This window comes from Aspergillus aculeatus (genome assembly GCF_001890905.1).
Source record: "Aspergillus aculeatus ATCC 16872 unplaced genomic scaffold ASPACscaffold_21, whole genome shotgun sequence".
Classification (NCBI taxonomy): domain Eukaryota; kingdom Fungi; phylum Ascomycota; class Eurotiomycetes; order Eurotiales; family Aspergillaceae; genus Aspergillus; species Aspergillus aculeatus.
In genome coordinates this window covers 183,402-205,538 of record NW_017962996.1, presented here as the reverse complement: position 1 = coordinate 205,538, position 22,137 = coordinate 183,402, and the positions used below count along the sequence as shown (strand labels likewise).

General features: G+C 51.5%; 5 protein-coding genes across 5 annotated transcripts; 2 read left to right on the top strand and 3 right to left on the bottom strand.

Annotated features, from left to right (window-relative positions):
• Positions 1-10: 10 nt before the first annotated feature.
• On the bottom strand, positions 11-826 carry ASPACDRAFT_47994 (uncharacterized protein; the record flags this gene model as incomplete). Its single annotated transcript, XM_020202045.1, has 1 exon — positions 11-826. The coding sequence occupies one exon, from the start codon at positions 824-826 to the stop codon at positions 11-13; it is 816 nt and encodes a 271-aa protein (XP_020051590.1).
• A 495-nt stretch (positions 827-1,321) lies between these two features.
• Positions 1,322-6,625, bottom strand: ASPACDRAFT_47993 (uncharacterized protein; the record flags this gene model as incomplete). Its single annotated transcript, XM_020202044.1, has 6 exons — positions 1,322-1,494; positions 1,547-1,647; positions 1,699-1,750; positions 2,792-3,147; positions 5,121-5,977; positions 6,035-6,625. The coding sequence occupies 6 exons, from the start codon at positions 6,623-6,625 to the stop codon at positions 1,322-1,324; spliced, it is 2,130 nt and encodes a 709-aa protein (XP_020051589.1).
• Positions 6,626-7,257: 632 nt separating this feature from the next.
• Positions 7,258-8,795, bottom strand: ASPACDRAFT_47992 (Zn(II)2Cys6 transcription factor domain-containing protein; the record flags this gene model as incomplete). The annotated part of the gene is made up of 2 exons (XM_020202043.1): positions 7,258-8,637; positions 8,712-8,795. The coding sequence occupies 2 exons, from the start codon at positions 8,793-8,795 to the stop codon at positions 7,258-7,260; spliced, it is 1,464 nt and encodes a 487-aa protein (XP_020051588.1).
• Positions 8,796-10,673: 1,878 nt separating this feature from the next.
• Positions 10,674-15,688, top strand: ASPACDRAFT_47991 (uncharacterized protein; the record flags this gene model as incomplete). The annotated part of the gene is made up of 6 exons (XM_020202042.1): positions 10,674-10,943; positions 11,000-11,126; positions 12,822-13,642; positions 13,696-13,885; positions 13,968-14,078; positions 14,220-15,688. 6 exons carry the CDS (start codon positions 10,674-10,676, stop codon positions 15,686-15,688), a joined length of 2,988 nt encoding a protein of 995 aa, XP_020051587.1.
• Positions 15,689-16,949: 1,261 nt separating this feature from the next.
• ASPACDRAFT_82088 (putative ABC multidrug transporter) lies at positions 16,950-22,054 on the top strand. The gene is made up of 3 exons (XM_020206025.1): positions 16,950-17,410; positions 17,463-19,971; positions 20,028-22,054. The coding sequence occupies exons 1-3, from the start codon at positions 17,216-17,218 to the stop codon at positions 21,785-21,787; spliced, it is 4,464 nt and encodes a 1,487-aa protein (XP_020051586.1). The 5' UTR covers positions 16,950-17,215; the 3' UTR covers positions 21,788-22,054.
• The last annotated feature ends 83 nt before the right edge of the window (positions 22,055-22,137 follow it).

Genomic DNA, 22,137 nt, shown 5'->3' with positions numbered 1-22,137 from the left:
AATCAGTGTTTCACGAATATGGCCAGATCTTGGCGAGTATCTCCCTCTGTTTCGCATCCTCCCCCAATGCGATGAACTGATTCGTGAACTGCTGGCTCAATCTCTGAGCGTCTTCATACCGCTCGCGCGGAACCATGCCGCCCAGAGGGAGGAGCCCTTGTTCTTGAATCTGGCGCAAGACCAATGAAACACCCTCGATAAGCTCCATCTCTTCGTCATGTTGTTGGAGCTCATGGGTAGTGAAATCAACTGGACATTTGATTCCGCTCTGGCATATCTCGTCCCACTGAGCGACCACTGCGATTATTGCGTGACGGAGAGAGAACAGGTCATCGCGCTGCCAGCAACCTGGCAGCAGCAGGGTAGGTTTCATTCTGAGTTTGTGATGCGGTTCGGTAAGTGCCTCCCATCCATGCCTGGGATTCAGACTCTTGGGTTTGGTGAAGTAGATCTGGCGCAGTGAGTCATTGCCTTCTCCTGTTCCCGCTGTCGTTGGCTCCAGCATCTGCGGGATCAGCGGATGTAGATCAACTGGCGAAGCGGCCGTATGCTGCCAGTCGATCACAGCTGTGATATTGTTGGTTGCTGGGTTCACGAAGATATTGTCCAGGTGTAGATCAGGATGCGACAGCTGATTTGAGGATTCGTGATTATGAGGCTCTCGGACCAGATAGGGCACAAGCGTTATATACCGCTCCAACAGGGCGATGTACTCACCTGCTGTCTCTAGCTGCTCTTCTGATCGCCGGACGTTCATTCTTGGTTTGGCGTGCGTCTGCGCCCATCGGATCTCGTTCTGCGCGATGGCGTTGGCATACTCCGCCATGTTCTTGACTATATATTTTCGTGTCAGAAGGCTGAAAGGGCGAAGCGTTACAGAAGAGCAACCTACACGGCCCCCTGTGGAGGCTTATTTGTACTCTTCCCACTTCGCTGTGCCAGTACCGTGGATGCGTCAGCGGACCGAGGGCAAATGCGGGCCGAGATTAACCGTCTGGACCCTGTATTGGAACGGAACTGGGATGTTCTGGTCGTGACTCTAGGTCTGACTGGAAGTATATGCATCCATGCCGCGGGAAAGTGACAGATGAGAGCCTCCGCTCTATGTCGACAACCTGGTCGATGATGTGTGCACGAGCCGAAAAGGGCAGATCGCTCCACAGGAACCCTAACGGTTGCCCAGCCACTTTCTCCTCCAGAATGTACTCGGCCCCAACTGGATTTGTCTCATCTGCAGACCACGCGTAGATTCGAGGGATGGGGATAGCGAGGTGGTCTCGGAGCTGTTGAGTACATAAACAAGTAATTTCAACTAATGTGTTCACAGAGATTGGATACCCACAAAGTGCCGCGTTGCCACCTCCGATGCGGTGGTGTAGAATCTCGGTCCGGCGTTGGGATTGGGTAGCCGGGCCACCACTTCCTGGCCATTGTTCATCGACAAGATCAAGGCCTTGTTGTATTGCCCTTCAATGCATTTGAGGACCTTGGTACCTGTCGTGCAGTATTAGTCATACCGTAGGCCCATTGTAGCAGATCGCTTTACATTTGGAAGCATCACCCCCGGCTACTTCGATGGCAGCGTTGATCAGTGCTGGCAGCCGAAACTTGCGATACCGCGCGGCCAGTTGCTCGGCTTCCTTGGTGCTGTGGAACTGTTAATAAGCACTTCAGTACATAAGAGAAGGAAGAACGGACAGCCAGCGATAGCGTTGGTATTGGTATAGCTCGTCTTTTTCGATGGGAACATCTGCTGAAGAAATCAGTGATAATGTCAGTACATCGCATTGTTACGCCAGAAAAGCACCCTCTCCTTTCTCGAGTGCTCTCCACAGTGGTGGTGTCGTATAGGCACGGATGAATTGACTCTTCCCGGTAAGAGAGGAGGCTCTGATCAATTTCCAAAGCATGGGGAAAGACGGGTGGCGAAGAAAAATAGTTTGGCAGCAGGGAAATGTGCATAGCGGGTGGAACGTCCTATGATTAAATAGCTGTCATTCTTTGCGTGGGACAGACACTGCAGGGGTCAAGTAAGGAATGAGGGGCAGGATCTGCATCGGGGGCGGGAAAGTTCTCTCCAGCTGTCTGATGTATCATAAATGTAGAATACGTAGATTTGCTACTGGCCATGGCAGACGTGACTTAGTGAAATCTTGAACAATATGGCCGTATTTGTCAGAAAGATAATATGCGCGCAGTGGTATGCTCAACATAGGAGCATTTGCGGGATGTATGAAAGCGACCAGCGAGATATTGAGTTCACGCTTCTTAGCTAGACCCCTGCAGTCGCCCGGTTGACATTCGCCACCCAGGCAAAACTGCGCAAGAGAACTATATCCGAGTAGAAATCAGGCTGGATGCACGAAGTGACTCATTGTTTAAACAAGGCTAGACTGCGCATGTGATGTCAGCCCTATTTAAAACGGGCCTGCCCCTCCTCTCAAAGCTGCCTCCATGCTGACTTTTCTTCTTCTTCTTCTCCCATTGCGTTGAAAATGTCTCTCTCCCAAAACACTTTCGATGCAACGGTCCTACACAACTTTTGCCATATAGAGAATTTACCTCATCTCAGTTCCGAATCCATCCCGACTTCCAACCAACGTCAAGCCACGATCGCTCTACTCCAGCCCCTCAGAAACACAGAAATCCTCGAATCATGTCGCCGACCCCGTGCGACCTCCCCCTCCAACCCTGCAGCAACATCCTGCTGCAACGCTAAACACGAATTCCTGAATCTCGACCCCCTCAGCAAAGCATGGAGACAGGAATTGATGAAGCTTTCCCCTTTTACGCGGCTGGTCTTCGATCTGACGCTCCCGCCACGGGGCATCGATAATTCGCCGGAGATATACTGGGACCACAAGATGCCAGAGAAGGTCAGTCTTGCTATTAGGGGCAGTGAGGTTATTACTCTGGTCAGGACGATTGCTTTGACTACCGTGATGCGGGCCAGAGGTGAAGTAGTATCGTTCGATGCGCTGTTCGATCCGGAGGAAGGGGTGAGTATTCAGAGTATGAAGGTATTGAAGAGCCAACTTGTTGCGCTCGGTCAGGCTAGACAGACTGCGGAGGCGAATAGGCTCAGGAATAACAATACAGGGGTTGAGATCGAGGGATAGGACAAAGGCCAGGAGCAAATATTCTTCGCTATCCTGTCCAGTTCGATTATGATTATAATTACTGTGATAGGATAAGAAATGCATACAGAAGGGCTATGGAGGGGTGAAGTGAGATGCCAGTTGGTGTTACTCGATCTCAACTGTGCCCTAACTCACTACTATATAGTATCTCTAACAAGACCAGATCATTTTCAGAACACAACCATCATGTGCTGTCGTAATATCCGCTAACCTGCTTCCAAGTTACTATTGTTATCCTCGAGCTTCCTGGCCCGACTCCCTCAGTGCCTTGGTCGTGTATCATCAGCACCGGTAAAGCAAATTCCTCTCTTCACCTGCTCAACTGGGCACGGGTGACATTCTACCAAACCTAAAAACACATCTCATCTTCAGCGGGGGTGCCAAAGTAGGCGCAAGCACCTTTCCGAAACTAAATATATCGCCGCAACAACCACAGTATCCAGACCTTATACTCTCCCATTCTGTATATACCCTCCTCAATCGGTCGAATCCATGACGCGTCTAAGTCCCCGTCGGCGGTCACGCCTACAGAGAACGATCATTGAGTTCCTACTCCAGCTTCTATTCGAGCGAAATGCAAATAAGCATGCGAGGGTCACAAGGAACCATACAGGCGACGTGACATGACATACCAGTTCTTCGTTTTTCCGAGCGCTTGTAGAGCAAATAAGCCGTGATCAACTCCATTCCCAGACCGAGAACCTCCCCTAGAAACTTCATAGACTTTAAATCAGTGAGGGTGTGGGGATCTCAAAACATTCGGAGAGAAACCTAACAAATGGGCAGCTGTTCGATTCCGAACAAAACGAGGCGAGCACTCCGCCCCACCCCCAGTGGAAGTTGCTCGGCTCGGCTCAGGTGTGATCATGTATTGTTATAAGCATTATAAAATATCACAGTATCCTATAACTATGGACTGTACAGTTGTACACCAAGTAGGTACACGTTCGTCTTCATGTGCCTCGCAAACGCCAAACACTCGACGTCGCGGCAGGTGAGACTCAATGGGATAGAAAAATGAGAAAGCCCATAATATAAAAGATATATGTAGGATAGCGGTGACCAAGGGGCCAGGATATTCCCATATCCCTAATGTCATCTTCAACAGCCATCAAGCTAGAAACAGATCCAGCAAAAACAGTTCGTATTCGACTCGTGTGTATTGTTTGAGAGGAAATGATATGGGATCCGATGACTTGGTAGTAGGTATTGTTGATATCAGATGCACCCAGATACTGAATCGTGATGAGTTATCCACCTTTACGTTGTTTGGCTTTCTGCTTTCATCCTTAGATCATCTTGCAGGTCTAGTAAAGGCAATAGAAATTAGCTGTTGTCACTTCTATTGGGTACTGTGATTGGGAGCGCCTCCGACAGATTTGATAGACTGAAGCTCTATTACGAGGATTCAAATGGGAGCCAAGGCAAAGCGTGCCCTGGATCCTCTTGGTTTCCTGTAGGGGTGGCTTATATGCAGATCGAGAGTAGTAGAAAAATAAAGATAAAGTACATGCACGACCTTTTATCACTAGAAATGAAACATAAATCAAAAAAAAGTATCAGGAATAGTTAACAGTAGAAGGACCGGGCTGCATAACTTGCGGGGGTTCTTTTTTGCAATTAAAACGGCAAGAGTTGTTAAGTAGCAAGTAACAGACTTGACTGTCTTGTCTAGGAGTGGAAAGTAGGGCAAACTAATCTTAACATGGGAGAGGCAAGAAGTATTATACCAGCGAGAGCTGGAAGCCAATTTCATCCCCAAAAGGCAATGACGCCACAGAAAAAAATCATAAGCAATTAACCAGCAATCAATAAAAAGCAGATACAGCCGACCAAGTGCGCAGTCATACAAAATACGCATTGATGAAGGTTTCAGCGCTCAGATTGAGACCTCAGACTTGAACACCAGCAACAATTACCCTGCATGTTAAATGTCCACATATTTTTGTCTGCAGCCGCGCGATGTAAGTGTCTTCTCACGGCGCAGGCATCGTAGCAGTGTCTGACTGCCCATGTACTTCCAAAAGCTCTTTCGTAAGTTGCGTGAAGGACAACAGTCGCTGGCGGTGGTGGTACAAGTCGTCCAGGTCTCTATGGACGCTGGCCTCGGCGTCGTTCTGACCATTGATGAGAATCAGCATGAAGAAGGTCTCGATGATGCTGGGCGGTACGTTCGAGATCAACTGTCCGGTTAGACTCCACTTCATAGCGCTGGACGCAACCACACAGCCGATGGTGAGTAAAAAGCCTGCCATAACCATGAGAACATGGGAGGTAACCGCATCCATCTGGCGGGAGACTGCCTGGCTTAGAGATTGGCGCGGGGCGCTGCTGCCTGCGCTGTCATCGGTAGCAAGGAAGAGTTCTGTGAGCAGCGCCGCATCTGCGTTCAAAACCATCCTCATCTGGCTCTTGATGTACTGATGCATTTTGCTTTGAACATTACGAAGAACGAAGCTGTCAAATAGACCCACCAGTCCGGCGTACGTCCCAATCAGGAGCCACCAGTTACTGTCATAGTGGAGGACAGGGCCGACCGCAGCCCAGGCGATGATCACAAGCACGAGAAACACGAGGCCGACTAAGGTTCCAATGATGTCCGCGTAGTAGAAGATCACAACCTGCAAAATATTCTCCTTGGGTGGGGGGTCAACCACCATAGGGTTTGGTAGATCCTCCTTTGTCAAGCAGCGAAGCTTCATCTCGAGGGTCGAGTCGAGTCGGAAAATGGCATCCAGGGAGGTGTTGCTATGATCCGCGTAGCGTTCTCGGAGGCAGGCGAGAAACGCAAATACCAGGATCATCAGCGCGGATGTCGCGTCGTTGATGTAGAGTTGCTACCGGTCAGACCAGCTGCAATGCGGACCGAAGCCTAGCCAGATCACGACACAGACCCAAAAGAGAAGGGAGCTGAGTACATGCCCAAACGCCCTCGCGGAGTGCATGATACCCCGAGCCAAAGGCCCCTGAGAGTGCAAACTGTAATCAATTGGCTCCACAGGCTCCGCGTTGCACTTCTCGGCGAGTTGACGGATCCCGTCTTGTCCTAGCTTCCTCTGGATGCTGGCGAGCATGCGTTGATGACTGTGGCTGCGGGACCGGAGCTCGACTATGGCTTCGCGCTGCTCGGAATACTGGCGCAGGAGCTGACGCATGATAAAAGAATCAAAGACGTAACAGAGAATAGCTTGAACATCGGAGATGGAAGCAATCCAGACGCTCAAGTTTCCAAAGCGAATGCCCAACAGAGCCCACGTCAACAGACCGGCTAGAATCATGAAAAAGACCGGTACAGATCCGGAAATCCGGACCATGACATCGAGGCAGCGATCAACAAGCCTTGGGCTCCGTCTGACCCGGAATCCAGTGACCTCATTGGGCGGAGTGTCGCTCATGTCCATCTTTGCGTCCATACCACTTCCCAGCCACTGAGTCTCAGCGATCCCCTCCACCTCGCATCGAAAGACAGGTGTAAAGTAGTTCATTTCGCGTTGGGAAGTTACGGCGGGTGGGTGAGGTTTGCCGATTCGCAGAAGAGTTGCAGTAGAGCCAGCACGCGTGGGATGGGGGAGATGATGGACACGAGCGAGTTCATAGAGCGAGGATCAGCCATTCGGAGTCGATAGAAGAAATAGCGGGTATTATGATTGCAGGATTGCAGCGAGTTGGTGTTTGAAAGTCAGAGAGACAAATATAGACCAAGTATGGAAGAGATGATAGCAGGACAGGAAAGAAGTATAGATGAATGGGGGAGAGAAAGGAGGGGGAAGAAGAAGAGGAAAAGAGGAAAACTTTCACTCAGGGCCGGAAGAAATACCGCTTTGGGTCGGCCTCAGGTACACTTCCGTCCCGATCGGAGGGTTTATTTTCCCTCCGCAGCTGGAGATTAAGCTTCCTTGGCAGGGCTGGAAGTGAGCCGGATCCCTGGGTCGGGTCGTCTTTGGCTGCGCCAATTTCTTGATTGGATGGGATCAATGTAGTTGCCTGGAGAAGTCCCACAAAGAATCTTTCCCATGAACACACATATAAGATCAACCAGGCCCCCCATAGTGCTATTCATTCAAGCACCCATTCCTACTGACCTACACGATCCAAATGCTTGGAACAAGTCAAGCATTCACTGTTCCGTCTTGTAATCCAGGTTAAGAGCCAAACTACTCCCAGAGAGCCTCAGCACATGCTGAAGAGCTCGTCGCGTCCACTGGGCAGACTCCACGCCCACCTGCGCCAGAACCCTCGGGTTGCGCTGGAGGGCAGAGGCGGCGACATTCAGCGGCCACACAATCGCCCGCCCGCGCATCGAAAGCCCTTCTTCCGCGTCGTTGCTGCCATCACCGCCACCACTGATTACTGCGTGAGTGCTGCGGCAGATGTGTCGAATCATCTCCACAATGGTCTGTTCTGCATCCTGCGCGTAGCCGTGGCACAGTAGGATATTTTGGCAGATCATGATGCGTGTGGCGAAACAAAAAGTGCGAGGCACGGCATTCCAGCTAGTCTCGTAGACGTAGACCCGGGATGGGGCGCCGGACCATTGCAGGATCGCGGGATCATCGCCCCCGACCTCCCGCTCGGAGAAGTGAGAGCTCGGGGGTAGTTGGGTTTCCCATGCATCCAATGCATCATCGGCCGCGAGTAAAGTGTCGACCATGTTAGACATGGCGTGGTGGTTAAAAGTGACAATGTGTGAGTCGATCTCGGCTTGCCACTGTGCGAGCCGATACATGGTACAGAACAGATGGGCGGCCGAGAATCCCGGGTTCATCACCGCGGCCCACCATTTTAATGGGAGCTGCGGCCGTGATCGTTGATTTAAGCAATTGATTACCATTAGCAGGTACTGATATTTGAGCAGATAAGGATCAATGCTGGCCGCCGAGGTGGGGGAGGCGATTTGCTGCCGCACCATGGAGATAGCTCCGTGCTGGTGGGCCGCATGCCAGGAATGCACTGGGTCCGGGCTGGGAAGGATTGAGTCAAAGAGCCCCATTAGCGCAACCGAGACGACGGTCTCCGTGCTCGGAACCCCGTGACTTCGCTGCAGCTGGAGCCGAATCTGGGTAATAGCGTGCGAGTACTCGGTCCGCGCCATGATCTCCAGCTGTGGGACAGGCTGCTGCTGCTGACGCGAATGGTGGGCCAGAGCCAGGGCACGGATCGCCTGGCGGGTGGGGGAGGAGGGAACTCTGGCTGATTGGCGGTAGAGTGTGGGTAGCATCTGGAAGAATTCGATCCAGGGGTTGGAGACCTTGGCGCTGCAGTCGAAATCTCGATAGAATGACGCTATAACCCGGTCGTGAAGATCCTCCAGTGTGCGGCTGGGGGCGCTGGGTTCACGCAGCAGTCTTGCCGCCTGGGTACGCGTTCGCCAGAGAGCAGCAGTGCGGGCTGCTGCTTTACTGTTTTCATCGCGAAAATCGAGCTCTAGGGCATCAGGATAGCTACACTCAGTGCCCCGACGGACGCAGCGGCTACACTGCGGATGCCCTTCATTGCACTTGATTATTCTCATCAGTGTCTCCATCCCCGAGAATCTCGAATCAGAGATCATAGAGAAAGAAATGATCCTACCTTGACTTTCGAGCGACGACACATGAGACAGCCTTTGCTCCGGGGGCTGCGCGTCGTGACACCTGTCTTCGTCTTGATCTGCATTTTGGCCGAGTGAAAATCTTTTCATACAATTTGTGGTAACGACCGCCGACAGACTTGACCCTGAAACCCGGTCACCTAACACCAGACTAACCTGGGCATATGGCCAAGGCAGGGGCAGGGGTTTTATGGTTCATAATCTGCACGTCCGCGCCGCCCCGTTGTGGAGTACAAAACGTGGTCCGGCGAGTTTGATGCCTTCAACGTTCTGCAGGTAAGGCTGTCGGCCGAATTTTAGGCCAATAGCAAGGCTTGCGGATATGGCCGTCGCGTCCCCTTCCGCAAATTGTCTAGTGGCGGGTCAGTCAAGCCGCAGACTGTGGGTAGACTGTGGGTTTGAATGGATAGGGGAGGTCTTGGCCATGCTTAACTTCTCGTGTGAGTTGAGCCGCTATCGGCGATAAGCCACTACATCCGGACCCCCCCGTGCACCATGACTCAATTCTTAATTTGTCGCTGCTCTGATATTAGTCAAGACCGGGATGGCGTGTGCGGCGCACGGAAGTTGACCGCACTCTCTTACTACAAATCAAGAATCAATTAATCAATCACCACCTCGGGCCATCTTCCGGCTGCTTCTCAAATTTAGGAAGGAAGGCATGCAGTAAGCGTTGTCAAGACGAGTGGATCTTTGAAGTGGTTGACTAGGGGTGGAGAGGAACGATGTCCGAGGTGAAAGATACACCGAGGGCAAAGATGAGAAGTCCGCCACAACATAAACATAATCTACGCGACGTACGCAGCATGCCCACCCTTAGTGTCACTTCGTCTACACGTTAAATACTATACATTCATGTAGAGTGCAGACTCATGTACTTTGAGAAAACAAGTATCACGAGCTTGGCCACGGTGGCATGGATTACGAATGAAGTGGCCTAATGTTCTCACCATTAAAGGTACACTTGTACTGTACCGTACTGTACCAACCATAGATGGAAACTACAACCCGCCCCAAGAGTACGGATAAACAGCCGGGCCGGTATTTTGTTGAACCAAAGGGCCCGAGGTCTTTTCCGACTGGCTTCCAGAGTCCCAAGTTCCTTATGACACTACTTCACCGAAATGACTACCTGTTACTACTAGGTATTCATCACTTCCGGGTCGCTCCTGGAACCCGGATAAATAGCTGAGCCGCGAGTCTGGTAAACAAAAGTTTCACCCCGTGACCACTGGGCAAACACCCTTAACACCCCCCACCTTCTACTAATGTACTGTACTAGGTAGGTACTGCTCCAGAGCTGCCTCCACAGCCCACCCCTACCATGTCGGCCACAATCAACTCAACAATGATCGACATCGGTCAATTCTTTCCCAGCAATTTACAATCCCATGAAAAGGGTCCAGATTACTATTCCATCTTAGATGCCCACTAGTGATGACGAAACAGAGAAACTCACCCCTTAGGTTTTCGAGCATGCTGACTCGGCCGATCTGTTCTATGTTGATCACTGGCCCAAAGAAGAGTCAAACGACTTCCAAGAAATCTTCTACTTCTTCAACTCGTATGTCTCTGAGGCCAACCTCTTCGACGCCTTTCTCACCGAGCCCGACCCCTTCAAGCCTACTATCCCGAAAGCCGGCCCTATGATCCTGATCGCATCGAGCCGGGCGTGCTGGAAGATGTGGTTGAGAGAGAGGAGCTTGTATCATTATTCCTCTCCTTTGGAGTAGGGGCATATTGATGGAATTCAAAACCCCAATTCTCCTTTATACAAGAAGCGGGGAAGCTGGCAACGTTCATCATATTCCATTATCCTACCTCTGAGAACAGATATCATTACTTCCACCATCGATGACTCAAGCGAAGATGTTCGCGACCGCATTTTGCGCCAAATCCGATGGGTTCTTTTCGATCTGTGTAGGACGACTGGTTCCGGCACGATGCGAATACTCGGTGATACTCCGAAAATTATTCTTGACCCTGAAGATTATTTAGGGTCTATACGCCCCTTTGCCACACAGGTCCAGGATTGTCTTCATGAATACAGTGCAGATAATGAGACTTGTTTCGTCACCGTCACCGTCAATATCCACCCCGGCAAGCACTCCTATTTCGTGGTCGATCTCAACATTACCGATTATGACTACCAGACGGCCCCTGAATGCGAGACTCTGATACCCGTCTATATCCTTCCCCTGTCGAAAAGGAACGTCAGCGTTTTCAGGAAACGAGAACTAGATGGACAAATGGTTGACACTCTTCTAAGATCATGCACAATGCCATGGTCAAGACCCTCTACCTTTGTCTGACAATCATCGTGACGAGAGTTGACAATACGGCAACCCGCGCGCAACCTCCAACGTTGAAGTTTAAGTATGCCACTGACGATGCATGTACGATGTATCCAGTTATCATCCCGTTGTCCGTTCAGAGCCGCTATCTCCTCCGAAGGGTAGATCTAGGTCGGTTTGAGTAGGGACCTGTCCTGAATCGAACTACTCCACGAACATGTCTGCGGTATCGAATTAATGGCCCCCAGACTAATCGGGTTATGCCACACAGAGACATCATGAAAATATGATTTAATTCATCCTTGATTACTTTTTATGTGATTCATCTTAGCTATAGAAAATCATCGCATAGTCGGATACCTCATCAAAAAGCTTTCGCCATACTGTTGAGATTTATAATGGATGCATATTTTGACTCATAGCGCGGGGTGGCCGCAGAAGGGAATAGGAAGAGGAGACTTGTGTGATCGACTTGCTAAGTAGACTGGCAATCATCAGTCTGTATTGCCATGTAGGACGACGAATACTTAAGGAAGAAAGACCTTTGTGACACACAACATCACTAGCAGGGTTGAAGTGGGACAATCACTTCAAGCTAACCTCACATGTATGAATATGATTTCTTACTTCGACCATATAAATCTTGTACCAGAAAATGATTGAGAGGTTTTCAATAGTACACTTAAACAATAGAAGCCTTTATGATAAAGCAAAATATCATTATAGTGAGGGATGTCCATTTCTAATCCGACATGAACTTTTGGATAGACTTTTCAGCTGACTGGAGTAGCGGACAATATGTATATTTTACACGTTTCTGTGCATCAACAGCAGCGGTTAGAACCCAAACCAAGTACAGAGGATTAAGCCGAAAACTAGGTGATACAGTTGAAAGATAGATTTCTTCTGCACATCTTGGCCACCCGAGTTGAAATTACATCTCTTTACATCAGAAGACGTGGACTACGCGACGTGGACTACACTATAACCACCACCAAAAACCCCCCAAACACATTTTCTACGGTTGGAACCCGCGGGCACAGGCTGTTGGCTTCTTTGGGGCAAGATTGGCTTTGCGATTAGCGTAGATATTAGCGTACTCGCGATCGCGATCGAGGAAGCAGACATCCTTCATGACATGAAGTGGATTTCCTGGAGTATGGTCTTAAAGCTAATTCAACAACGAAAAGATGAAGTTCCTGCTTGCTGCGATGACAGAACCATTTCTAGTCAATGCTTTCAGCCGTGAAGGGATTTTCCAACCACCTTTCAGGGGTCATGTAACTTATGAACTGGAATTGAAGTCGGGGCTGGGATCTCGCGCTAGTGCTGAAAGGTGATTCAGATTGGTGGATCATCGACGCATCTCAAGTCTCCACTGCCACATCACTGCAGTAGCGCAGTGTGATAGGTTAAGATTTGCAGTTTGCTTGAAGACAGCAGTCCAATCATCGTGACCCACAACAGCAGCTGAATGCCCCTCAGATTGAGCTCCGCACTCGCTACTTCCGACGTGGGAGGCCTGGAAATTCATTCTCGTCAACTCAATACCTCAACTCTAAGTGTCCCCGTCGTCAATCATGGGGAACCCAACATCCCACGATGCCAGGCTCTCGTCTGGGAGCTGTTGGAAATTATTCTTGGGGGTTTTTTCCAGCAAGGGGAAGGACGATCGGACCACGGACCAGCCACAAGCAGCTGCGCAAGTTGTCAACAACCCCCAGGGTGACTCTCCGAGACCCCAAGCTGCAAAAAATAACTTTACAACACTGGTTCCATCTATTTCTGATCAACCAGTCGACATTTCCGAGAATGAGGCTCCCGGTGAAACGGCTACAGACCTCAGAGGTCTTTGGCGAGAGGCATATAAGCATCTCACGTGCGACCCAAACACAACCAAAGTAATCAAAGCTTATCAGCTCGCCCTTTTGGAGGACAGCAGAGAGGACAAGGATGCCGAGGAAGGGGATTTTGACATCAGTCCGCGTCTTTGCTCGGTGGTGGAGCGAAGATTCGAGGACATCCAGAATTCTCGAACCAGATTCCACCTCGGAGGAAAAGAGATCATTGTCAAAGATCAGGTCGACCGCGTCGTGAAGTTACTTATCTCGGTGCAAGGCCTCGTCACTACGGCAGTGGGTTCAGAGCCCCACGCCGCCCTCGCGTGGGCAGGAGCATTGGTCCTCCTAGTCGGACCCATCACCCGAACCCTCTCGCAGGATGCAGATGCTTCGAATGGATTTGAATCCATTACAAGGCTTCTGACCCTTTACGCGGTTGTGGAACAGAATTGGGTCCAGAGATATTCCACGGCAGAAACGACCTCTCGGTCAAAGCAACAGGAGGCCCTGGCCCAAACCATTAGAGCCCAGATCATCAAACTATACGCCAATATCCTTCTCTTCCAAATCCGCCTCGCGCGGCACTATTCTCGTTCCAGTATCTTCAGAATTTTGGAAGATCTGGCAGCCCCGGAAGACTGGAAGGGGATGCTCCAGACGATCGAGGGCCTGGACAAAGGAATTCGACGCGACATAGAAGCAATGGATAGCGCTACGTTTTTGGACTTGGACCAGCGCTTCGAGACGACCTCGCGCGAGTTGAAGAAAGAACTTGAGGTATGGAGATGTCTTGATCCAGCTCCCAACCGCTTATTGACCAAATCAACCAGACAATTGTGGATAACCAGATATTCGACAGGTTGAAGATTGCACCCGAAGCGGGAATTGGGGCCGAGAAAAATGACACCAAGGATAAATGCTTTGCAGGGACTCAGATTGGCATCCTCAAGAAGATTCATAACTGGATTCAGTCCCCTGGGCCAGAACACATCTTCTGGCTCTGTGGGGTAGCCGGTGGGGGTAAGTCTACCATCTCACGAACCATTGCGGAGCGATGTCGTGACCGAACATCCCTCCCGGAAACTATTTGCCTCGGTGCCAGCTTTTTCTTCGACCGACAAGAATGAGAGCCGGCAGAGCAATGCCACCTATCTCTTCCCCACTCTTTGCCAATCGCTTGCGAATTGTCTACCCGAGCTCAAGTCCGAGATTCGTAAGTCGCTTGAAGAGCATCCGGAGTCGAGCAATGAACATGCCTCGGTCCGGATGCAGTGATAGAATTTGATTCTTAAGCCCTTGATGGGCTTGGAAAGGAACAATCACCTCTTGCCTGTCACGTTGATTGTGGTCATAGATGAACTTGATGGGTGTCAATCTACGCACAACGAAGATCCTGTCTATACCATATTAGAACTGATCAACGAAGCGCATCAACTGCGCTCGATTCGTCTGAAGTTTCTCCTCACCAGCCGCCCACAAAGCCATATCTTCTCAAGCTTTGACCATGTGGTAACTGGATCTCGTGGTTGCAAGCAGGCTATTCAGGGGGCAGAAACACCTATTGATCTGGAAATGTCTCATCGTGATATCAAGATGGTCCTCAAGCACAAATTTGGCGAAGTATCCCAGTGGCACCACTTTGGCTCAGAATGGCCGGAGGAAGAGAAATTGGATTCTCTTGTCAAGAAAGCTGACGGGCTATGGATCTATGCATCTACAGCCTGGGGTTTCATATGTGACAAGAAAGCTAAAAAGGAGTGGATCAAACCACGGTTGGATCTGCTTCTGACGAACGACCGACAATCATTCGCAGCAAATTGTGTGGATGGGACAGTTCATATCCACAACACGGAGACCGGGGACCGGGTACACAGCCTGAAGAGGGGAGAGTCTCACCCCTGCGTGGTAACCTTCAGTCCAGACAGCAGTCTTTGCGCCGGCGCAGTCTACGACACAGAGTCTCCTGGCGAAAGTGATAGTTACCTTGTCAAAGTCTGGGGGAGCAATACTGGCGAGCTGCAGCCACCGTTGAAGGGGCATGGTGGAGTGGTCTGTTGTCTATCATTCTCGCCAGATGGTGAATTCTTGGCCGGAGCGACATCTCCCGAGAACTGCGTTTTAATCTGGAATTTGGCATCGAAAGGTCTCGAAATCAAGCTTGCAGTACCCTTTACGCCCGCTACCCCTAATGACAGTGTTTTCCTTGCTCAAGACGGACGCCCTGTGGAACTCCTTCCTGACGACGACAGCAGCTTGGAATCTTCTGACGACCTCGAAAGCGATATTACTCACATTGTTTGGTCATCGGATGGGGTATATCTAGCATGCATATGTGAGTGGGGCAGACTCTGGCTTTGGAAAACGGATACTTGGACCTTGATCCGGAGCACCATAGCGGGATTCAGACGAGAGGCGAATCGCGCTCTTGCCTTCTCCCCGGATGCCAGCTTGCTAGCTTCCACCTACAGCAGGGAATATGACTTATCCGAGGGCAGAACAGACCTCTGGGACGTGCAGACGGGTAAGCTGATCGGCACCCGGACGGTGGCAGCCTGTCCACAAACCCTGCGTTTCTCGGCCGACGGTGCAACCCTGGACACGAACGTCGGTCGAGTGGATGTTCGATCCTTCTATTCCGGATCGAGATATGCCTCTTCTCGTGATCTATTAGTGGATGATACATGGGTGGTGGCTGGCAAGGAAAGGATTCTGTTGCCCTTGGAGTACCGGGCTACGTGTGCCCTAGCCAGCGATGATCTTCTGATCATGGGCCATGCCTCGGGTCAAATAACCTTCCTCCGCGTCAAGGCACCCGAGGACTAAAGCTAGGTATTATGGACTTGGACGGCTGGGCGTTTTAGCTGCTTTGCATATCCTACTAAAGCGTTTCTTCCTCCCAATCAGCCCTGTTTGTGTCACGGTACGTTGGCCTTTGGAATATCCAGTATGGAAACACTGGTCTTGTTGCAGAAGCTCCGCAGTAATTGACAATCTTTGGACGTTCTGAAACCGACCCTTGATTTCATTTGATCTTGATCTGGTCAACCAGCGGCTTCGTATTGCCAACGAAGAGTCTTCAGATCAGAATCCTCGTGTTCTGGGCGGGATACAAGACTTGTGGAGATTCCACCTCCGCCGGCAAAGCGGGTGGATGTGAGCACATCATAATCCCCGTTGTCCACTAGCCAACCATGCAGAGACATGGTAGTGCCTAATGCCATAGCATACGGCCGCGCTGGGTGATTTTGAATCTGACTAGCGTGGGTGTATTTTACGTTAAGATCAAGAACTATAATAAGTGGCTATAATATACACTAGCAGGCATGCTCAGAGGGCCAATCCTTGAAGAAAATAAATACGTACTCCTGACAATCAGAATGAACGCCAAACCAGAGCTAGGCTTTAGATCCGATAGAGTCTCTGAGACCAACAAATATTCTCTCTAGGGTAAATGGCGTGATAAAAAAGCTGAAAAGAAGCATTCTCGTTGCCCTCCGTAACTCCCGTAATGGGGATAACCCATTGTCCGGTTCTACCATACCGAGCTATCAAATTCTCACTGCCCTGGGCAGGGTAAGAGTTGCCGATCAGGCACCCAGCAAATAGGCTGCTGTTCTTCCAGTGGCGTGATCTCTCCGGACCTTACGATCTCATTGTGTGACTTCGATGCTTCTAGTTGGCAATACTCCGATTACTTGGGTATACGAGTAAGCGGACTACTACTTCGATTGTCTAAGGAGGACTATCCACAGACTCCACCTGCTGTGTATACTCATACTTGTACCTCGGCCCGCATTCCGTTTCGACGAGCCTCCAGCTCCACTCTTAGGCCGTTCTTGTCCGATTCACCAAATAGCTCTGTTGTCTCTATATTTGAGGTAAACCTCCCTTTTATATCTAGGCATAATATCTTGAACGAAGTGAGGTACTGGTTTCACGGCTGACAGTCAGATGCTGACATCACCCAGTGGCTAGCAGCCGAAATAGCTGCTGACGGGTGAATCTCCTGAGAAATGACTAGAGGGTCTAGAGTTAGACCTAATGCTTGGCTGGAGAGACTAGACACCCAAGAAAGTAACGTAAGCAAGTGGCTGAAGTGCTTGAAAGGAGTATAAGGTCAAGGCGCCTAGTTCTGCTCTCCTCCGGTCGGTGTAAGGTAAGCAATTTCCTACCCTGCATCAAGCCTGACTGGTGATTGGGCCATGTAGCCCAGAATCGCGTGTGCGCTAATGATTGCACTTATAACGCAACTTCGCCATCCTTTCTTGCCTTTCCCTATCTCAAATCTTTCTTCCCTCCTCTTGCTTCAGAGAGTAGAGATTTGGAGAAGTGGTAATCACGGTTTCCAAAATGCCCTTCGCCAACGGGGAGGGCAACATACTCCACCTCAACCAAAAGCAATTTGACTTCAACCTGCAATTTGAGAGTCTCTTTTTCTCAATTATTCCTTCCGTCTTGTTTATCTCATCATCTCTATGGCGCACTGCAGCACGGATACGCAAGCCTGTGGTGGTGAATGCGCCCATCCTGCAGTCCATCAAAACGGTATGCTCTTCTCTAATACACCGTGCAAAGTTTCCACGTACTGACTGCTTAGGGTGCCATTGTGGTCTATTCTGGCTTGGAACTTGCGCTCCTTATACTCGCCGCGGTCGGCTCCTTTCAGAGTAGCTGCCTGCTTATCGCTTCCTCTGTCCTGCAGCTGCTATCGGCCCTTTTCATGTTGACGGTGAGCGTGGTGGACCACAGCCGCAGCCCTAGACCCTCGATGCTGCTTAACAGCTACTTGCTTCTCACCCTTCTCCTCGATATCGCTCGAGCGAGAACTCTGTACCTGTCGTCAGACCGCGGTTCTGAACTCACCTACAGCAGTTTATTCTGTGCATCGGTCGGGCTGAAGACCGCCATCTTGATACTGGAGGCTTTCCAAAAGGCGAGATGGGTGAGCTGGGACGCAACGAAACACAGCCCCGAGGAGACAAGTGGGATATTCTCGCTAGGAGTCTTCTTCTGGTTGAACAAGCTCTTCTGGGCTGGATATACACACACCTTTACCATCGAAAGCCTGTACCCCCTCGACAGCACCTTCGATGCACAGGCCCTGCATGAGAAATTCGCGACGAAAATGGACTACGCCAAGCTGAAGGGTGATAAGTTTGGCCTTCTGAAGGTGCTCCTCCGTACATTGTGGGTGCAATTACTTCTGCCTATTCCTCCAAGGGCGGCTTTGATTGTCTTCTATATCTGCCAGCCTCTATTCATCGGGAGTCTCATCACGTATCTCTCTCATTCGGAGCCAGATCCAAATGTGGGATATGGGTTAATCGGCGCAGCCGTACTCGTCTACTCGGGAATTGCGGTCTCGTATGCCTTGTACTGGTACTGCCATCACCGACTACGGACGATGGTCCGCTCCATCCTAGTTACTGAGATGTTCCATGCCGCGACGAGAGCCCGGCTTGGATCAAGCGATGATAACGCTGCGCTAACACTCATGAGCACCGATATGGAGCGCATCCGAATGGGTCTCCGCTCCGTACACGAGACATGGGCGAGCCTGATCCAGGCCGGTCTCGCCGCCTGGATGCTCTATCGGCAACTCGGGGTCGTGTTCATTGCCTGCGTAGGCGTGGTGGTAGTCTGCTTCGTGGGCTTAGGGATCCTGATCAACTTCACCGGTGACTCGCAGCGATCCTGGATGTCCGGGGTTCAGAAACGGGTCGGGCTCACTGCCACCGTCATCGCTAGCATGAAAGCGCTCAAAATATCCGGTCTCACGGGTCCCGTGGCGGAGTACGTGCAGCAGCTGCGGGTCGACGAGCTCGCGGCTGGCGCTCGATACCGCAGGATTATGATTATCGCTGCCATCTTCGCATTCATGCCGCAGTTGATCAGCCCTCCACTGACCTTCGCTTTCACCCGGACCACACTGAACGCTTCAACCATGTTTACCAGTCTTTCATTCCTGACGCTGTTGACTCAGCCGCTGTCGCAGCTGTTCCAGTCGATTCCTGAGCTCGTCTCAGGCCTGGCCTGCTTGGGTCGAATTCAGGCATTCTTAGAATTGGAGCCTCGTAAGGACTATCGGCAGCCCCTGATCGAGACCCATATTGGCAGCATGGAGAATAGTTCGAATTGCATCGTTATCCGAGACGCAAACTTCGGATGGAAAGCAGACAAGTTTGTCCTGAACAGCATCAGCACTCAAATCCCCGCCTCGTCCCTGACAATGATCGTCGGTCCCGTCGGCTCAGGTAAATCTACATTCTGCAAGGCCCTTCTAGGAGAAATTCCCTTCAGTCAGGGCAGCGTTGTGACGGGCAGTTTCCCCCGTCACGTTGGTTTCTGCGAACAAACGGCCTTTCTGTGGAACGGTACAATCCAAGACAATATTGTCGGATTCACACCCTTTGACCGCGAGCGGTACAACCAAGTTATGGAAGCCACTTGCCTGCGCTTCGACCTCGCTACCTTATCTCAGGGAGACCAGACGAACATTGGGTCGGACGGTGTAGCATTGTCGGGCGGGCAGAGGCAGCGTCTGTCTCTTGCGCGAGCACTATACCTACCTTCCGACCTTTTGATCCTGGACGATGTGTTCAGCGGGTTGGACGCTGATACTGAGGAGCAAGTCTTCCGGCAGGTCTTTGGACCGGATGGGCTACTGCGACGAAGGGGGTCGACGGTGGTTCTGTGCACCCATAGTGTCCGGCATCTCCCCGCTGCGGACTACATTATTGCGCTCGAAGATGGCGGTGTTGCAGAGCAGGGTACCTTTAGCGATTTGTCGAGCCGCGCGGGTTATGTTCAGCATCTGGAGGTGGGACTAAAGCAGGAGGGCGAGGATATCACTGCTGCTGACGATAAGCCTGGTCCTGGTCCCGAGCACAAAGGCCAGACTGTGGATGGCAAGAAACTCGAACCCGGGATCACAGTCCACAGCACGCAAATATCTACCTCAGGTTGCCCAGCGGCGGTCACAGCCAGGCAGGTCGGTGACGCCACCGTCTATAAGCTGTATATCATAAGCATGGGATGGTTTGTCGCGGCTTGTAGTCTGTTCTTTGCGGCTCTCTGGGGTCTTTTCACCAATTACCCAACGATCTGTGCGTCTCCACTGCCTTTGTCTTCACATACTTGTTGACTAACTTGATAAATGCAGGGCTCACATACTGGACTGACGCCACCAAGTCCATCTATCCTGCACATTCCAGCTCGTACTACGCAGGGATCTATGCCGTCCTGCAGATCTGTGCCATCATCGCCCTCCTCCTCCTGGGGATAACGCTCTTCATCGTTTCTGTGAAGAAAGCTGGAGCCAATTTCCACCAGCAGGCCTTACGCACCCTGATGCGTGCTCCGCTCGCCTTCTTCACCAATACCGACACCGGGGTGGTCACGAACCTCTTCTCGCAGGATCTCAACCTCATCGACACCGAACTGCCCGAGGCGACCCTCAACACCCTCTTTTGCGTCTTCCAGTCGATCGGCCAAGCCGCAGTGATGCTTACCTCGTCCGGCTACCTGGCCATCAGTTACCCCATCCTGGGCGCTCTGCTCTACTTCGTGCAGAAATACTACCTCCGCACGTCGCGGCAGCTGCGCCTACTCGACCTGGAGGCCAAGAGCCCGCTCTACACGCACTTCCTCGACACACTCAAAGGCATCGCCACGCTGCGTGCCTTCGGCTTTATCCCAGAGGACATCCACAAGAACGCCCGGCTGGTGGACTCCAGCCAGCGCGCGGCGTATCTCCTCCTCATGATCCAGGAGTGGCTCAACCTGGTTCTTAATCTTGTTGTGATGGTCATCGCGGCGGTCCTGACGACGCTGGCCGTGCGGCTGCATTCCAATTCGGCCTTCGCCGGTGCATCCCTGTACTCGCTGATGACCTTCGGTGAAAGCCTTTCTGGGATCGTCATTTACTACACCAGGCTGGAGACGTCCATCGGCGCGATCGCGAGGCTGAAGACTTTCAACGAGACCGTCAAGCCCGAAGACCGTGATGGTGCTGGACAGGAGGACATCGTCCCCGCCACGAACTGGCCGGATCGCGGGCTGATCGAGTTGCGCGGTGTATCCGCCAGATATCAGTCCACCACCGTGGCTGAGGTCGACTCTGAGTCCACCAGGCCACCCCTAGCACTAGCTCTCAAGAACGTCACTCTCACCATCCACCCGGGCGAGAAAGTGGCCATCTGCGGCCGCACCGGCAGCGGCAAATCCAGCTTCCTCGCTCTCCTGCTGAAACTTCTTGATCCGCTGCCCCCCTCCCCAAACACAAACGGCAACGATCATGACCACCAAGAGGAACCGCTGGTAATAATTGACAATCTCCCACTGCACCGCATCCACCGCGCAACTCTCCGCCAACGCCTCATCGCCGTCCCCCAAGACCCCGTCTTCCTACCGGACGGCTCATCCTTCCGCGCGAACCTCGACCCAACCAACACCGCCACCCCAGCAGAATGCCAGCAAGTCCTCGAAGCAGTCCGACTGTGGGACTTTGTCCAAGAACATACAGAAAAAGGCCTGTACGCGGGGACCATGAGCGCCGGACAGAGACAGCTCTTCTCGCTGGGGCGGGCGGTGCTTCGTGCTAGACTCCGACAGCGGTTGACACCTTCTTCCTCCCCTGATGAGGATTGCACTAACGAGGACCACGGTGGCATCCTTCTCCTGGACGAAGTCAGCTCCAGCGTAGACCGGCAAACCGAGCGGTTGATGCAGGAGATCATCCGCACGGAGTTCCGGGCGTACACGGTCATCGCGGTGAGTCATCGGCTGGAGATGATTATGGATTTTGATCGGGTGGTGGTTATGGATCGGGGGGAGGTGGTGGAGGTCGGGAATCCCGTAGCCCTAAAGGAGAGGGGGGGTGAATCGAGGTTTGGGGAATTGGCGGTTGCGGCGGGTGCGTAGTAACCTTCATTATATCTGCTTGGTAAATCTTGCCCCGGGTAGCATTCGCAATTCTGACTTGGATGAATTATAGAATGTGGGATAGCATGTTGGCCATAACTCCACAGACATTGATTAGGTGTGAATATACCAGGTCAAGGGGCATGTCACTATCCTAAGCCCGGTAAAATCCGCCGATCAGACTCACGGCAGGATTCTGTTGGTCTTTAGTAATGTGTCAAGTACAGTACGGCACAGTACAGTACAATAATCAACTGCAGCTATCCTCCTTTACTGATCATGCTTATGCACAATTTTAGTTTTGTATCTGCGTTCTATACCAGACTATACCGAGCTCGGGTTGGTGGGGA

What these genes read in the sequence shown, in the direction of transcription:
- ASPACDRAFT_82088 (XM_020206025.1), top strand. Translation starts at nt 17,216, where the DNA reads ATGCCCTTCGCCAACGGGGAGGGCAACATACTCCACCTCAACCAAAAG. An exon ending in TCCTGCAGTCCATCAAAACG is followed by an intron (nt 17,411 to 17,462) that starts GTATGCTCTTCT and finishes CTGACTGCTTAG; the next exon opens with GGTGCCATTGTGGTCTATTC. An exon ending in CACCAATTACCCAACGATCT is followed by an intron (nt 19,972 to 20,027) that starts GTGCGTCTCCAC and finishes TGATAAATGCAG; the next exon opens with GGCTCACATACTGGACTGAC.